General features: G+C 31.6%; 1 protein-coding gene across 1 annotated transcript in view; it reads left to right on the forward strand.

Annotated features, from left to right (window-relative positions):
• Positions 1 to 19362, forward strand: part of LOC129222448 (cell adhesion molecule Dscam2-like) — a 327768-nt gene that overhangs the window by 205495 nt on the left and 102911 nt on the right. The window contains exon 4 of the mRNA XM_054856962.1: positions 6048 to 6209. Coding sequence (XP_054712937.1) covers positions 6048 to 6209 — 162 coding nt within the window. The remainder of the gene's footprint in view (positions 1 to 6047; positions 6210 to 19362) is intronic.

Here is a 19362-nt window from a genome sequence, read left to right on the forward strand (position 1 = left end):
AACAACTGTTTCAGTTTTCCGGTAGATAATTTCAGGCATAAATAGTTTTAGATTTGTATGTTATCTCGGAAATCATACCCCACCCCCCTCTTATTCCGAAACCTTATTCAATCATAATTTCGAACGTTTCTTTTTCTTCTGCTTGTAAAAAGAAAGTCAAAAACACATTTTTTATGATAGTATTGTTCCATCTCAGAGTTTTTTATGTGGCTTTTATTCAGAAATGTTCAAACAGAAATAAATAATGATACTTTCTCTGACAGTAAAACATTACCCCTAAAATTAATTTATTTTCTTCTGTTAAATTAAGAAAGGAACATTTATTTTAAAACATATTGAAAAATGGTAGGAACTTGAAAAGTTCTCAAGGTAAATTATGGAACCCGAGTTGATGAATTCATACTTGAAAACCTAACGAGCTTCCTTCATTTTTCCGTTTTGCATCAATTATTTATTGCACGTTTGGACGTACAAGATTTTTTTTACTTTTAATAAAACAGTTTCCTGTCATGTTTATTTTTTTATAGGTTCTGTGTAGATACCATAGTTTAGATTGATTTTTCTAGCCTGTAAAAAAGGAAAACTAAATAAAGCATATTTGTTGTAAAGAAATACATTACTTTATGTAAAAACCTTTAAAATGTAGTGATCAATAAAGTTTCTTTGTACAGGTTAATTTGAGTTTTTTTTTTTTTTTTTGTATTACCAGCTAAAACTGCCTCGTTTATTTTCGGTTTTGGAAAGCGGAAATAAAAGCCTAATTTGATTGAAAGGGTATGTTATTTCTTTTCTAATAATAAAGCTCAAAGTCTCTCTGTCTGGATGTCTAGATGTCTGTAGGATGTCTGGATCTCTGAGACGCGCATAGCGCCTAGACGTTCCGCCGATTTTCATAAAATTTGACACAAAGCTAGTTTGTAGCATGGGGGTGCGCACCTCGAAGCGTTTTTTTTTTTTTTTTCGAAAATTCGGTAATGTTCTACATCTATTTCAATTTTAAGAACATTTTTCGGAGCAAAATTATCATAAGATGGACGAGTAAATTACGAAATTATCATGACGTGGAATGGGAGAGCGAATGAACATAGCCAATTGGCGAGAAATTCGTCATCCATTATTTGTAAATATATAGGCAAACCGAATGACTTTTTAATTTACCATTACGGGCAAAGCCGTGCGGGTACCAGTAGTAGGTAAATAAACTAGCAATTCTTATCAACGAGCTTTCTTCACTTAATTTATTCAAATTATTTTTAGTTAATTAATTGAACAAAGAAAACTAAACAATTATCATGCTGAATAAAAACGTATAAATGTAAATGTAAATTATACACATAATTACTAATGTGTACTACTTTCTGCTAGAAACAAAGTTTTTTGCACTAAATGCTTGCTTTTATTTACATTGTATGTAAAACACAGGACATGGTTCTTTTCATTTACATTTCCTAGACTTTTTCTTTCAATCATTTATTGCAAATCTAAATTCAGTTAAAGTACCTTGCTATTGTACTTTATTACCCACTATGCAATAAATTATTGCGATAGAATTAATACGTTATCATGATTTCAGTCATAAATTGCTGTCCCAAGTAGAACTCTTAGGAGTCATTCTTTTTTCATTTTTTTTTTTTTTTTACCAGACGGAACTATGTTGATAATTTTTGTCTTTTTAAACTTTACAAACTTTTTAACATTCATTGTCATGATTTAGATATTTTTAACTTGTCATTTTACAATTTTAAGTCTTTATTTTTTAATATTTTAAGTGTGTAGTTTGTTTTAATTGCTTTTTCTATATTATTGTTGCCACTGTAACTGGAGTCTTTCTGTAGTGTGCAATACTTTTAATAAATAAATAGATAAATAAATAAATAAAACTTTTTTAACTTTTGTAAGGCAACACATATACTTTTGCCCTACTGTTTCAAGTATACTATTTTGATTAATTCGTTATGGGTAATTTAGTGGGGGGTAGGAGTATATTAATGTGTTTAGATAACTGAAAATATATGACTCAAAATATGAAACTAGTACGCAATTTTCTAAAATAAGAAAAAAATCATATTCGCATGAGTTACAACATACTGGTCCATACCTAATTAACGCATATTATTTAAAGTAAGTTATTAATACTATTTATTTGCACAATAAACTGTGTAAATGAATACATAAATAGGCAAACAAGTGTCTGCAATATTTTGCAATTTTTGTGTTTATAACGTTGGATTACTGATTTTTTGAATTGTCAGCACAAAGGTAATTTATTCTTTATTCGTTACATGTATACTGTATTTTAAAGTGCATCAATACCTATTTGTTTTTTTTTTTTTTTTGAAAAATGTAATATTTTACGGTTTGAAATATATTTCTTTGATCAAAAAGTAGCACGTGTCGGGAATATTTTATTGTCATCTGTGCTTACCATCTTTATTTTGTTTCGCAGGATTATATATAAAAAAGTACTAAATATTAATTGTAATACTAAGTTTATCTGATAATACTAATACAAATAATAATCTAATCTTAATAATGAAAAAAAAAACATAATAAAGTTTTATTTATTTATTTATTTTTTTAAATCACATAGTTATGCAATAATAAACTTATTCCAAAAGTAATTTCCCGTTGGATGTAATTGATCTTGCTTAAAATAACAATAATAATACATTTCGCTTTTTTGGATACTAACGAATTAAATGTTGATTGAATCATTAAAAACAAAAGACACCATAACAGTTAATGCTCAGTTTTTATTTATTACACACATTTCCGCATTCAAGCATCGTCACACGTCCTACTCTTCTGGAAAAGGTTAAAAAGTAATAATTAGTTGTTCATATTCTTCACCTGCATGCCAAATCAACTTCAGAATTAATAGTTCCGGTTTTATGACAATCAATCTTGGACAAAAGTTTCCAACGATTTATCAGAACACCCTTATTGCATGCTACCGGACACTCTCCCATTGATCATCCGGTGGGCAAAGGGGGGCATTTTGGGCGGATTTTCCTATTAGCGGTGTAGCCAACAATTAATTTCTAATGATACATGCCCCAACTTAACAACGTTTTTAATAAAATGGCGTTCTGTCCACTGCATAATCAACACGCGCAGTTTTGCATGCAACCTCCAGTGGTAACTTTCGCACTATTGTCCGCAATTTGCACAAGTGTTTTCCCGTAAAAGTTCTTGCTAAATTTCAGAATGAATGAATTTTTCTGGCATTACTTTTAGGTGTACGCCCAGGGCCAATTAGAATAAGTAATCAAGCAAAGTGTCGTAAGTTTGTCTACGTGTTTTGATTAAATATTAGAGAAAAATAAAAGTGTTACTCCATTAACAATTTCATGGCTTTTATGATTTAATGTCTTTAGGGATTGATGCTTTTAACTCTTGTAACTTCGTTTCTTCAAAGTATTTAACGAACATTTTTTTCGTATATTCTACGTGTGCGCATAATTATGCTAATGAATAATACTTTTAAAATATCCTCTATGAAAATAACTTTAGAAAAAAAACTAAGAAAAGGCCGAATTTCTCTTAAAGCATTTTTAATTGTGTTTTTTGCCCACAATGCAAGAAAAAATAAATTCAATTGTAGATTTTAACAAGTTTAACTAGTATGTTGCGGCCATCACGAAACTTTCTTCTATATCTTTCTTAGGAACTCAGATCCTTCCTCATGCTTGACTTATTGTTGCTTTTATAAAACTATTTTTATTCGCACAAAAAATAAATAAATAAATAAATAAATCAGCCCCTCATGGAGTGATTGGCGCCAAAATGAAACCGACGCCTATTTACCGTATAGATTCATATTTATTCCAAATTTCAACCAGAACGTAGCATTACTTCTTGAGATATGGCACTCGCAATGGAAAAAAAAGAACGTTCGATTGCGCCTCCCCCTTTTCAGTTATTGACGCCAAAATGGAATCAGCTCTTATATCCTCTAAGAGCTATTTGTCGATAAGTTTTTGTTTAATTTTGTTCAATCTTTCTTGAGATACAGCAGTCATAAAACGTTCTGAACTCAACCCCCGTTTGAGCTATTAACACCAAAATTGTATCAGCAGCTGTATCTGTTAGGGGCAATATACGGACCACATTTTGTTTGATTCTGCCGATTACTTCCTGGGGAATAGCAGGTACGCATAACTCAAGAAACGTCCCATTGCTGCACCCCCTTGGAGGAATTCGCGCCAAAAACTAATGGGCACACGTTCACATAAGGGAACATATATGTAACAAATTTCGTTTGATTTTATGCTGTAGTTAATGCTGTAGAGCGGCTCAAAAAACTCGTCACACACATATGGCACACACACACATGCACAGATATTTTTAAAAAATGGTCGAAATGAAATCAGCACACCTCAAAACATTCGAATCCGGTCAAAATTCGAAATTCAAAAATTTGTACGAATTAAATACTTTTTTCTATCAATTAGATATAAAAAAATAAAAATAGGAATTTTAAATTTAAGCAATGGTCCTCTTTACCTGTTGTTGTTGTCAAGTGCCAGCTAGGCAGGCAATTTGGTGTGCGCTGCTTCACTTTTCCAACTGTACCGTAATTTGGTGTGAAGTCCGACTTCCACAGTACATACATGCTTTAGGGACCCGTTTATAGGGTAGGCAACCATTCACAACACAAGAACACATACTCGGAAAAGAAAGGACAAGGACAGGACAGAGAAGATACATCCATGCCCCTGCCAGAATTCGAGCCCAGAACCTCCCCATCGGAGTCAGACTCCTCTGACCGCTAGACAGGGCGGTCAGTGATCCACTTTAGTTATTTCGTTAAATAAATGAAAGTAAAGAAACTTTGCCTCCCATGTACTTGCCTAATTGTACAAAATATTTAAAATACGAATAAGCTTAATATTAACTACATAAATACTGCACCGAATATTAGAATGTCACAATTAATTTTTCAAATGTTAGTTACAAGAACTTCATCATTTAACAATGCCAAAAAATATTTTCGACATACAACAATGTATTACAATATGAGTGTACCTTTTTTTTTTTTTAAAAAAAAATTGCTTGCATTATCATATTATGTGATTTTTATAGGTAATTTTTCCTCGGCTGTAACAGCTATATGTGTTACTAAATAGTGAAAATATATTTTTAGATAGGTTGCGCGCTAAGGAGAGAAAATAATTCACCATTTTACTTTGACCCGCTATTTCACTTTACCCCACATTCCCCTATGTGTAAAAAAATATTTTCTGCGTCTTAAATTTATTCATATCTTGCTCAGCAGTATGTTTCTTTTTTGAGACTTTATGTGCAGAAAAATAGTTTTTAACTCTAGAGAAGTCGAATTTTCTCTTGTTACGCTAGTGCTCGCGCTTCGGTCTTTTCCCCGCCATAGCGATCAGTGAGACGAAAGCAGAAGAAAGGAAGTGCCGGGGAGAAAATGGCACCTGACTAGGATGTCGCGCTATTGGTCTAAATGACCAACGTACATTTCCAAAAGCTATGCAACCTTGAAATACCGAAGAAAATTCTCAGAACTAAGTGTGTGTGTTGGGGAGAGTCTGACCTTCAGCTGCACAGATGGGCCCCATTATCAGAATAAGGGGTGGTGGAATAGAGCGAAATATCTGACAACAGGTGGGGAATCGACCGACGCGCGACTTCTCTAGGGTTAAACACAAATATACCATTTTTCATACCATGATAAAAATTGCATAAATTAAATTTATGCAAGGGTTACTGGATACTTTATGCAAGGGTTACTGGATCATTTCCTTTTTTTATGAAAAATAAAATACAGTTGGCTCTATGTTTAACGAAGCTCTATTTAACGACTTTCTCTATTTTAAGACGACATTTTACGGTCTCGGATGCTCCACTGTAGTTTTAAAATCATTCTATATAAGGACGCATTCTACTTAAGGACGATTTTTTGTGATCCCTTGAATTTCGTTAAATAGAGAGCCAACTGCATGTGTGTGTGTGTACCTGAAATAAAACCTCATAACGATATATTTGTGTGCGGGTGTTAATGTGACATTTATTTCTTTCAGTGATCAAGCAAAAGTTTAACACACAAGTGTACGATGACTTTGTAGTCAGAGGAAATACTGCAGTCCTGCGTTGTCATCTCCCAACATTTGTTAAGGAATACGTTTCTGTTGATGCATGGATAAGAAATGATGATTTTGTCTTAAAGATGACGCCATCTAGAGGTATGTTCTTCACTGTATTTACAATCTCCAACCATATAATTCCTTTTTCAAATGAAAATTCGTCGTGTAAATTACAACGCACATATTTAAATGGTTTATTGAGTGGGAATTATTAGTTGTTTAAAACCCTAGAGCATTTTTACCTTTTCTTATTACCTTGTTCACGAAACATTTAAATGGTACTGAAAGTTCGGAGATCAGAAACGGTATTGCAAGTGAGCAGTGATAAGAATAATCCTTTCTATTGAATTTCTGGTGCCGTCAATTTTCAAGATAGCGGGTTAAATGGTACTGACAGTTCGGTGATCAGAATCGGTATTGCAAGTGAGCAGTGATTAGAATAATCCTTTCTATTGAATTTCTGGTGCCGTCAATTTTCAAGATAGCGGGTTAAATGGTACTGACAGTTCGGTGATCGGAAACGGTATTGTAAGTGAGCAGTGATTAGAATAATCCTTTCAATTAAATTTCTGGTGCCTTCAATTTTCAAGATAGCGGGTTAAATGGTACTGAAAGTTCGGTGATCCGAAACGGTATTGCAAGTGAACAGTGATTAAAATAAGCCTTTGAATTGAATTTCTGGTATCTTCAATTTTCAAGATAGGGGGGAAGGTATTATGGAATACAATGTAGTTCGCGTAATGTCCGCAGTAACAGTGATACGTGCCAGTCACTAAATTTCGATTAACCGTGCACATACATCACTACCTCCAAAAAAGAAAAATTCAAACAAACGGTAGGAAAGTTTAACCCTTTTGTACAAAAACAGGATGAATGGAAAGAACCAGAAAACCCCATAATAAAAAAAGAAACCGAACGTTTGAAAAGTGAGAATGTCACCTCAAAGTTTTAAAAAAATAAATAAAAAAATAATACAAAAACGAGCTGATGTGTGAATCACATGACTTCTTTTTGCTCCAATTTAATGTCATTTCCCCATTATTGGCAATTTTAATTTGATTCAATTGTTTACTCTCTAAATATCACCAACAGTGACCAAATTGAAACCAAATTTTAAAAAAATCGCCAACTATGTTGCCATGTTGGTAACAAAACTTGGCGACCAAAAGACTGGCGATATATCGCCAAGTGTCCGACAAATTATAACACCACTTGAGTTTACACCGAAATTAACAATGATTTCCCCTAAAAAAAGGGCAAAAGACCCCCTTAGAAACAGCCGAATGCAACCAAAAGGAAGGGTGCACAACTAGACCTCGCTAGGAATCTACGTACCAAATTTCAACTTTCTAAGACATACCGTTCTTGAGTGACATACATACACACATGCGCACATACATACGTACATATAGACGTCACGAGAAAATTCATTGTAATTAACTCGGGAATCGTCATTATGGATATTTCGCATGCCTATACGTTATTAGGCACTTATCCACGTATGATCAAGTCGAAAAAAAAACTCAACATTCATTCGGGGGTGGGAAAAATGGAAATTAAGGCCGATTTTTGAGAGAAAATTTTTTTGCGAATACAATACTTGCTTTTTTGTAAAAGGAAGGAAATAAAAATCAGTTTTTATGCATTTAAAATATTCAAAACAAGAGCTTTCAAGCAACACCGAATTTATGTTTGGATGTAGAATAAAAGTAGCTTTATTAAATATTAATAGAGCAAAAATGCATTAAAATGTACATACAATTTTACTTTTAAACTCAATTTTCTCAAAACGTCAATTTTAAAAACTCATGTTCTATTTTTCTAGAAAACTACTTAAGATATTACTCTGAGATTTTTAATACATTTTATTTAAATGTTCATGGTTACCTTAAAGTGAAATGTTTGCTTTAGGATTTCCTTTTTTTAGACAACTGTTAATATAGTCTATATAATAATAATAGTTAATATAGTATATAATAATACGGTCTTTTCTTTCATTTAAAAAGTAAGTATTGGTAAAAATGTAATAAATTATGAAATAAATAATGTTATAATATTTTTTTTATTTCGGTAGCCTCTTGGCTATATCTTTGAAAAAATGAAAAAAACATCTCAAATTTCTTGCATCCAACCGTTTTGAAAATCAGGTGCATAAAATTTAGCAATTTAACATTGCTCGTATATAATGTACCGATTACCACGATTGGTTAAATATTGCCCTAATATTTCATAATATACCCCTTATATGCGTCATTTGTAAACACATATAGCTATGTTTTTTAATTTTCTGACAAACCAAATATTTCTTTTCTGGAAGTGACAATTAATTACAGTTAGCTATAAAATGTAATGATGGTGTATTCATTGTTTCGGTCACTTGTGTGGTCAGTGCTAATTCTATGTTAGCTACCAGTTTGTTTGACACTCTTGACTTCCTTAAGAGGTTTTCCACCTCCAGCTCAGTTGGTCCTATGCCGGGCTGATGAGTGCTAATAAGCACGAAACTGCAGTCCTCGGCTGGAATTGACTCAGCTGGTGGTGTATTTCATGTATTTCATGTAATGACGGTGATTTGAAGATTTTTTTCCCAATACGTTTTATTATTTTTTTAATAGTTAAATTATTTTCAGAAAAATAAATAATTCTTTCTCAAATCCCGAGCCGCTACATTTCCTGCAATAAATAGTCTTTGAAGAAAATCTATATGTAATTCGAAATAGAATTATGAATACGATGAATATAAAATAAAACATTCCCCTTCATTTCCCTTACTTGACACAACAGGATTTAAAAAAATAAAAAAATAAAAAAACAAAAGAACATGTGGAAATACTTTATTTACAATCCAACGGTAACCTTTTAATAACTGTACAAAGATAACATGGTGAGGCAGACACGAACGTAATTAGGAACATTGAAATGGTTTCCTTTGTGGTCGCAAAAGTATGTCAAAAGCAAAGGAAGCAAAGGATTTTTAACCTCGAGTTTCCTTTCGGAGAATGCGGAATTTAAAAAGGAATAAGACGAAAAGGGTAGGAAAAACAGAGAAAGTTTGGTACATTTATAATTAGTTAGGGAATTTCGTTTCGAAGGGTAGCTTTTATATTAATATCAATGTGTCATTAATTGAGTTTCTCTTGAGATGTAACGAAATCAGTTTTCCCATAAATATTTAATTTAGTTCATTTGAATTCGCGAAGCATTTTTCAAGCTTAATTTCAACTATGCAGTATGTATTTTTTGAAACAGTTATTAGATTTTTGTACGAGATTTCTTAAGTTTATACGTGCAATGCGAATTACATTTTACGCAAAGGTATTACATTTGTAGTAAATTATATTTTTGAGCATATCAATCATGTCAGGTACTAGAAAGTAGTATGGGTATACGGGAAAGTAGGCTCGTTTAGTTCTAGACGGAACTTCTGACAAACACAATATTTCTTTTCTGCAAGTGTCCGTTAAGTACAGTTAGTTATGAAATGTAATCATGGTGATTTGAAGATTTTTATTTCCCAAAACCAGTTAAATTATTTTCAGAAAAATAAATAGTTTATTGTGTCTTCCTCTCATATCTCTTTCTTTCTCACATCCCAAGCCGCTACATTTCCTGCAATAAATAGTCTTTGAAGAAAATCTATATGTAATTCGAAATAGAATTATGAATACGATGAATATAAAGTATTACATTCTCCTTCATTTCCTTTACTTGACACAACAGGATTTAAAAAAAGTAGAAAAATAAAAAAAAAAAAACAAATAAACATGTGGAAATACTTTATTTACAATCCAACGGTAACCTTTTAATAACTGTACAAAGATAACATGGTGAGGCAGACACGAACGTAATTAGGAACATTGAAATGGTTTCCTTTGTGGTCGGAAAATATGTCAAAAGCAAAGGAAGCAAAGGATTTTTAACCTCGAGTTTCCTTTCGGAGAATGCGGAATTTAAAAAGGAATAAGACGAAAAGGGTAGGAAAAACAGAGAAAGTTTGGTACATTTATAATTAGTTAGGGAATTTCGTTTCGAAGGGTAGCTTTTATATTAATATCAATGTGTCATTAATTGAGTTTCTCTTGAGATGTAACGAAATCAGTTTTCCCATAAATATTTAATTTAGTTCATTTGAATTCGCGAAGCATTTTTCAAGCTTAATTTCAACTATGCAGTATGTATTTTTTGAAACAGTTATTAGATTTTTGTACGAGATTTCTTAAGTTTATACGTGCAATGCGAATTACATTTTACGCAAAGGTATTACATTTGTAGTAAATTATATTTTTGAGCATATCAATCATGTCAGGTACTAGAAAGTAGTATGGGTATACGGGAAAGTAGGCTCGTTTAGTTCTAGACGGAACTTCTGACAAACACAATATTTCTTTTCTGCAAGTGTCCGTTAAGTACAGTTAGTTATGAAATGTAATCATGGTGATTTGAAGATTTTTATTTCCCAAAACCAGTTAAATTATTTTCAGAAAAATAAATAGTTTATTGTGTCTTCCTCTCATATCTCTTTCTTTCTCACATCCCAAGCCGCTACATTTCCTGCAATAAATAGTCTTTGAAGAAAATCTATATGTAATTCGAAATAGAATTATGAATACGATGAATATAAAGTATTACATTCTCCTTCATTTCCTTTACTTGACACAACAGGATTTAAAAAAAGTAGAAAAATAAAAAAAAAAAAAACAAATAAACATGTGGAAATACTTTATTTACAATCCAACGGTAACCTTTTAATAACTGTACAAAGATAACATGGTGAGGCAGACACGAACGTAATTAGGAACATTGAAATGGTTTCCTTTGTGGTCGGAAAATATGTCAAAAGCAAAGGAAGCAAAGGATTTTTAACCTCGAGTTTCCTTTCGGAGAATGCGGAATTTAAAAAGGAATAAGACGAAAAGGGTAGGAAAAACAGAGAAAGTTTGGTACATTTATAATTAGTTAGGGAATTTCGTTTCGAAGGGTAGCTTTTATATTAATATCAATGTGTCATTAATTGAGTTTCTCTTGAGATGTAACGAAATCAGTTTTCCCATAAATATTTAATTTAGTTCATTTGAATTCGCGAAGCATTTTTCAAGCTTAATTTCAACTATGCAGTATGTATTTTTTGAAACAGTTATTAGATTTTTGTACGAGATTTCTTAAGTTTATACGTGCAATGCGAATTACATTTTACGCAAAGGTATTACATTTGTAGTAAATTATATTTTTGAGCATATCAATCATGTCAGGTACTAGAAAGTAGTATGGGTATACGGGAAAGTAGGCTCGTTTAGTTCTAGACGGAACTTCTGACAAACACAATATTTCTTTTCTGCAAGTGTCCGTTAAGTACAGTTAGTTATGAAATGTAATCATGGTGATTTGAAGATTTTTATTTCCCAAAACCAGTTAAATTATTTTCAGAAAAATAAATAGTTTATTGTGTCTTCCTCTCATATCTCTTTCTTTCTCACATCCCAAGCCGCTACATTTCCTGCAATAAATAGTCTTTGAAGAAAATCTATATGTAATTCGAAATAGAATTATGAATACGATGAATATAAAGTATTACATTCTCCTTCATTTCCTTTACTTGACACAACAGGATTTAAAAAAAGTAGAAAAATAAAAAAAAAAAAAAAAAAACAAATAAACATGTGGAAATACTTTATTTACAATCCAACGGTAACCTTTTAATAACTGTACAAAGATAACATGGTGAGGCAGACACGAACGTAATTAGGAACATTGAAATGGTTTCCTTTGTGGTCGGAAAATATGTCAAAAGCAAAGGAAGCAAAGGATTTTTAACCTCGAGTTTCCTTTCGGAGAATGCGGAATTTAAAAAGGAATAAGACGAAAAGGGTAGGAAAAACAGAGAAAGTTTGGTACATTTATAATTAGTTAGGGAATTTCGTTTCGAAGAGTAGCTTTTATATTAATATCAATGTGTCATTAATTGAGTTTCTTTTGAGATGTAACGAAATCAGTTTTCCCATAAATATTTAATTTAGTTCATTTGAATTCGCGAAGTATTTTTCAAGCTTAATTTCAACTATGCAGTATGTATTTTTTGAAACAGTTATTAGATTTTTGTACGAGATTTCTTAAGTTTATACGTGCAATGCGAATTACATTTTACGTAGAGGTATTACATTTGTAGTAAATTATATTTTTGAGCATATCAATCATGTCAGGTACTAGAAAGTAGTATGGGTATACGGGAAAGTAGGCTCGTTTAGTTCTAGACGGAACTTCTGACAAACACAATATATCTTTTCTGCAAGTGATCGTTAATTACAGTTAGTTATGAAATGTAATCATGGTGATTTGAAGATTTTTATTTCCCAAAACCAGTTAAATTATTTTCAGAAAAATAAATAGTTTATTGTGTCTTCCTCTCATATCTCTTTCTTTCTCACATCCCAAGCCGCTACATTTCCTGCAATAAATAGTCTTTGAAGAAAATCTATCTGTAATTCGAAATAGAATTATGAATACGATGAATATAAAGTATTACATTCTCCTTCATTTCCTTTACTTGACACAACAGGATTTAAAAAAAGTAGAAAAATAAAAAAAAAAACAAATAAACATGTGGAAATATTTTATTTACAATCCAACGGTAACCTTTTAATAACTGTACAAAGGTAACATGGTGAGGCAGACACGAACGTAATTAGGAACATTGAAATGGTTTCCTTTGTGGTCGGAAAATATGTCAAAAGCAAAGGAAGCAAAGGATTTTTAACCTCGAGTTTCTTTTCGGAGAATGCGGAATTTAAAAAGGAATAAGACGAAAAGGGTAGGAAAAACAGAGAAAGTTTGGTACATTTATAATTAGTTAGGGAATTTCGTTTCGAAGGGTAGCTTTTATATTAATATCAATGTGTCATTAATTGAGTTTCTCTTGAGATGTAACGAAATCAGTTTTCCCATAAATATTTAATTTAGTTCATTTGAATTCGCGAAGCATTTTTCAAGCTGAATTTCAACTATGCAGTATGTATTTTTTGAAACAGTTATTAGATTTTTGTATGAGATTTCATAAGTTTATACGTGCAATGCAAAGTACATTTTACGTAGAGGTATTACATTTGTAGTTAATTATATTTTTGAGCATATGTGCTAAATTTCGAAGTTGAGTTTTATTGACTAACTAGCGGTACTGGCACAGCTTTGCCCGTAGTAGAAAATTAAAAGGTCATGTGGTCGTCTGATAATGGATGATGAATTTCTCGATAACATTCTATTTTAATTTGCTCGCCCATGTTATAGTATTTTTTTTCGTCCATGTTAAGGTAATTTACTCGTCCATGTTATGGTATCTCGTTCGCTGCAGAGGAATTAAATCCACCAATGGTGGTAGAAATAAAATCATAGAAAAGAACATAATCGAATTTTTGAAAAATCGTTTCGAGTTGCTAATCCCTATTATACGAACTAATTTCTGCCTTATTTTATGAAAATTGACCGAACGGTCTAGGCGCTATGCACTTTACAGAGATCCAGACATCTAGACATCCGGATATGCAGAGACACAGACTTTCAGTTTTATTATTAGTAAAGATTTTTCGAAAGTTTTAATGAAATACAGAGTAAAAATGGCTGCAAAAAGCAGAGCTTTATTTGTAAGCGCAATACTTAAATACATACACGTACGTAAATGTAATATTTTATATTTTTATGCAAAGCTACAATAAGGAACAAAATCAAATGCACATTTCCGCTGTTTTTCTGAAAGATTTTTTTCCTCGTAGGAAAGGTTTTTTATTTCCCTCGAATATTCAAATAATAAAATAAGAACGGCGTTTTAATAGAACTTAATTAAATACACATTATACTTAACACAAAGTGAAAGGCATTAGCTAGAGCTAAAGACATTTTATAATCCGGTCACTGAATTAAAATATATAATATTCGGTATTTTGTAAATATACATTTTTTTAAAAAAAGTATTAATCATTGTACTCTTAGAGTGAATATTTAACGAATCGTCTAAATATAACGGAAAAATATAAACGGTCTAAAAATAACGAGCGCGCGCACACACACATGTAATCTTAATTTGTAACTGATTTGGAATATATCTCTTATAAATTTTAAGACACATAAAGTAAAAATTATTTATTGTGAAGGTACGTTCTTTTTTACTTCTTTTTACAAAAAAAGAAAGTATTGTATTTCCGAAAAAAAATTCACTCAAAAATCGACCTTAATATCCATTTTGCTCAGTCCCGCATGAATATTGAGTTTTTTTTTTCGACTCGACCTCACGTTTATAAGTGCCTAAGAACGTATAGACACGGAAATATCCATTTTGATGATTCCCGTGTTAGTTACAACGAGTTTTCTAGTGACGTCTGCATGTATGTATGTATCTATGTGCGTATGTGCGGATGTGCGGATGTATGTCGCATAACTCAAGAACGGTATGTGCTAGAAAGTTGAAATTTGGTACGTAGACTTCTAGTGGCGTCTAGTTGTGCACCTTTACTTTTGGTTGCATACGAGTGTTTCTAAAGGGGTCTTTTGCCCCTTTTTGGGGGTGGAATCATTGTTAATTTCGATATAAACTCAAGTGGTGTTATAATTTGGCGAACATTTGGCATATATCGCCAGTATTTTGATCGCCAAGTTTTGTCGCCAATCTGACGACAAATTTGGCGATTTTTTTAAAAGTCTGGTTTTAATTCGACCACTGTTCGTGATATTTAGAGAGTAAACTATTGAATCACATTAAAAATGCCAATAATGGGGAAATTACATTGAATCGGAGAAAAAGGAAGTCATGTGATGCACACATCAGCTCGTTTTTATTAAGGGGGTCCGGGACACATTTTGAAATTTTTTTTATTATGTACTTTAGAGTCTTGAAATTTTTTGAACTGATTCATCATTTATTTAATAAGCAAAATCATAACATAAATATGAAAAAAATTATTTTTTTATTTAAATTTAATTAGTTTTTTTCAAAAAAATGGGGTTGCTTTAAATTGCTATAACTCAAAATATTGTTGGTCAATTTTCAATTTTTTTTCAAAAAAGTATGCACAAATATCTAAGCTTTAATTTTTATTCGGCGATTTTAAAAATATAGATTCAATAAAAAATAAAAAATATTTGAAGAAAAATTTCGAAAAATTCGAAGATACTTTTTTTTAAAAAAATCATAATTTTTGAAGTAAACGTTTTTTTCAAATTCGCCGAATAAAATTTAAAGTAAATTGCTTGAAAAAGATATGCTCCAAGTTTCATTACTTTATCTGTATCGGTTCCTGACTTATAAGAGTTTGAATGCAAGAAATCGGGAAAAATTGCATCATGGAGAAAAACGCGTTTAAAGTTTTAAAGTTGTGTACACATTCGTTAGATGCATGCAACAAAAATAACTATAACTTTGGTTCTATTTAAGGTAGAAACAAGATTCAAACGTCCTCTTAAGCAGGAAAAAACGGAGCAATTTTTCAAATTATAAAAAAAAATTGCAAAATTTGAGGATTTTTGTGTCCCGGACCCCCTTAAACTAAGAAAAAAAAACACGGATTGGTATTTATTTTAATAAAATTTACGTGAAATATGTCCCGTCCACATTGTTAGCCATGGAGATATTTTTTACATTCACACCCACATTACATTTTTATGCATCTAGAAAATTCATTTGTATTTGTACAGTATAATTAGCAGTTTATATTTATAGCAACATAACAAAACTGAAAAATCGCCGCCTATTGAGATTAATTAGCTGTCTCGTATGTACTTAATACCTTCCGTAACTATGTTTGTATAGTGCAAGAAAGGTAGAAAGTAGTCTGACGTAAACGTATTCCAAACTTATGAATGAAAAAAAAAAAAAAAAACACTGCGTCCAATATACCTAATATAAATAAAATAAACTAATAAACAGTAATAAACTCAATCCGATAACGAAATTAAATAAGCAACATTGAACTGAAAGTAATCAAAAATTTTCCATAGTAGCAAAATTTTACATAATATTTACAACACAAAAAACAGCGCTACTAGATGGCTCATGAACTGGGGCTTGCCTTTCTTTGTCAATTCTTTGGGGAGGAGGTGGGGAAGATGCTCAATTCGTAAATAGTTTTTCAGATTTTTAGATGCAGTTGCAACAATAGAAGAATAGTTCAGAAAAAAATAGAAAATGTTGCAAAATGTAAATTTAACTGGCTAAAATACGCAAATTTTACCATATTAAAAGTTGTTTTGAAACCACAAAATACGTATTAAATATGAAAAATAAATAATTATACAAAATATAGTATACATACAAAATAATGGATGAATGTGATTTTCAAGAATAATTTTTTGTTTCCTCCATGCCGCTCATTTGTCATTCTGCTTTTGACATGATGTTTTAAAGGTTTTCAAGCATATCTTAGAAAAAAAAAGTTTTCAGTATCACAAAAACATCGGATAATAGCAGCTCAAAAATAAATGCTTCTCCATAAAGGCTTTTATCCAAAAGAACATGCGTCAAAGGGAAACGAGATGAAAGTTGAAATTATTATGTCAGACGTTTTGTTTTTTTTTCTGTTTACATTGATATATTAAGATAAAAACAAAACTTTTGAAAACTAATATTTTTAACTTTAATACAGTCAACAGATGCATAATTTAAAAAGCAGTTGATTGTATATTTTCCAACGTTCCTTTTAAGTAATTTACTGAGAGTGGCCAATTTATTGTGCTCAAATAAAGACTTGTTTTATTATTTGAACACATTTTACAGTTTTTTTAAAAGCTTAAAGTTTTTTCTGGAAACCGTTTACCTTTTTTTTCGAGCAATCACGATTGTTTATTGATCTCCCTTGACTGTTTTTGGCGTGCTATGATTTTATTTCCCTCCCTCCCTCTGGAGCACCACCGTCAACCGACCTCACGATACTGCTCCTTTAGCGAAAACCTAATCCAGAGTGCGTCCATAAACTACACGCATACACACACACACGCATGCCGACACACACACACACTCACACATACATGCACACATACCCACACACACACATACACACATACACACACACATACACACATACCCACATACACACACATACACACATACCCACACACACAAATACACACATATCCACACAAACATACACAAATATACGCACACATACCCACACACACACACACACATACACACACACTCACACACGCACTTGCACACAGGCACAAACACACACACACATACAAACATACCACACACATACACACCTACGCAAAAAAACATGTGATTGCGAAAAACATAATTTGAATTCAAGACCTCAAAATTCAAATTAATTTTTTTCTTTTCTTTTTCTTTTTTTTTTTTGAAAAAGGATAACATTATACAAGGGTTTTTTTTTTCTCTTTTTTTTGATATTTTAAATGTGATAGACGTCAGTGTCAGGGTGCGTTAAAATTTTAAGTTACAAGCTTCTTCATGTGAGTGCTATTTTTGGAAAAAAAGTAACGACTTTAAGTATAATACTACGTAACCCATGTAGCCATTTCATGCACTGAAAGCATGACACGCCGCATTCAAGCGGTGATAGAAGCAAAAAGCGAAGTCAATAAATATTAAATGATATTTTTTTAATTTATTCATAGCATCGATCAGAAGGTACTTAACGTTTAATAAGTTGAATTCATATTTTAACTAAAATTTAAAATGTGATCAAATAATAAAACTATGTAACAACAACAAAAACAATAAAAATGCAAAATGGTTTTGTTTGAGTATAATAATTTTACCACCCTCTGTAACATCAGCAGACACATAATGGAGAAGTTACGGTACTTTAGCAGGATATTTTAAATGTAAAGCTTCTGGTTGAGCTTCAAGTAACACACAATGAACAAAATTTAAAAAAAAAAAAAAAAAAAAAAAAAACCGAGTTGATATGTGCATCACATGATTTCATTTTACTCCAATTTAATGAAATTCCCCCATTATTGGCATTTTTAATGTGATTTTATAGTTTACTCTCTAAATATCACCAATAGTGACCAAATTGAAACCAGATTTTAAAAAAATAAATAAAAAAAAAATCACCGAATTTGTCGCTAAGTTGGCGACAAAACTTGGCGACCAAAATACTGGCGATATATCGCCAATTGTCCACCAAATTTTAATACCTTTTGAGCTTACATCGAAATTAACAATGATTTCCCCCCAAAAAGGGGCAAAGACCACTTTAGAAACACCTGAATGCAACCAAAAGGTGAGGCGCACAACTAGACCCCACTAGGAACCTACGTGCCAAATTTCTACTTTCTAGGACATACTGTTTTTGAGTTATACGCACATACGAACATACGCAAAATTCGTTGTAATTAACTTGGGAATCGTTATTATGGATATTTCGCGTGTCTATATGTTCTTAGGCACTTATCCACGTGTGGTCGAGTCGAAAAAAAAACCTCAACATTCATTCGGGGGTGAGTAAATGGAAATTAAGGTCGATTTTTGAGTGAAAAATTTTTTGCGAATACAATACTTCCTTTTTTGTAAAAGGAAGTAAAAAAAAACGAATTATTCCTTACAAAAATGTTTTTTACTACGTCCTAACGTTTAAAGCGTACACTAGTGTTGCAATTTATAACGATTAACTAAACAGGTTATAAAAATTTACATAATTGACGCTAGATGTAGCACTTTGTTTAAGCTTAGGATTCGTTAAGGTAACACAGTATTTTGTTTGAAGAATATATGAAAGCTGCTGCCACGTGCAATTCTCGTAGGTTTACTGGTCGAAATGTTTTTTACCTCATTTTGTTATTACTTCAGTTTCTTTTATTTTTTGAAAAATCGTTTTCCACGTCATAAAGTTTAAAAGGTATATGGGTGATTCTCATCAAATATGACAAATTAATTTCCCAAGCCTGCATATCATTAGTTTGTCATTTTTTAAAAATATATTTGACCGACATGCATACCATGATGTTTCAAAGCTATTTTGGTAGTCTTTTTAATTTACATCTTTACTAATAATAAAACTGAAAGTTTCCCTGTCCGGAGGATGTCTGGATGTCTGTAGAATGTCTGTGACGCGCATAGCGCCTAGACTGTTCGGCCGATTTTTATGAAATTTGGCACAAAGTTAGTATGTAGCATGGGGGTGTGCACCTCGAAGCGATTTTTCGAAAATTCGATGTGGTTCTTTTTCTATTCCAATTTTAAGAAAAAAAAATATCATAAGATGGACGAGTAAATTACGAAATTATCATAACGTGGAACCGTAAT

Source organism: Uloborus diversus, chromosome 5 (assembly GCF_026930045.1).
Source record: "Uloborus diversus isolate 005 chromosome 5, Udiv.v.3.1, whole genome shotgun sequence".
In the NCBI taxonomy this organism is placed as follows: Eukaryota; Metazoa; Arthropoda; class Arachnida; order Araneae; family Uloboridae; genus Uloborus; species Uloborus diversus.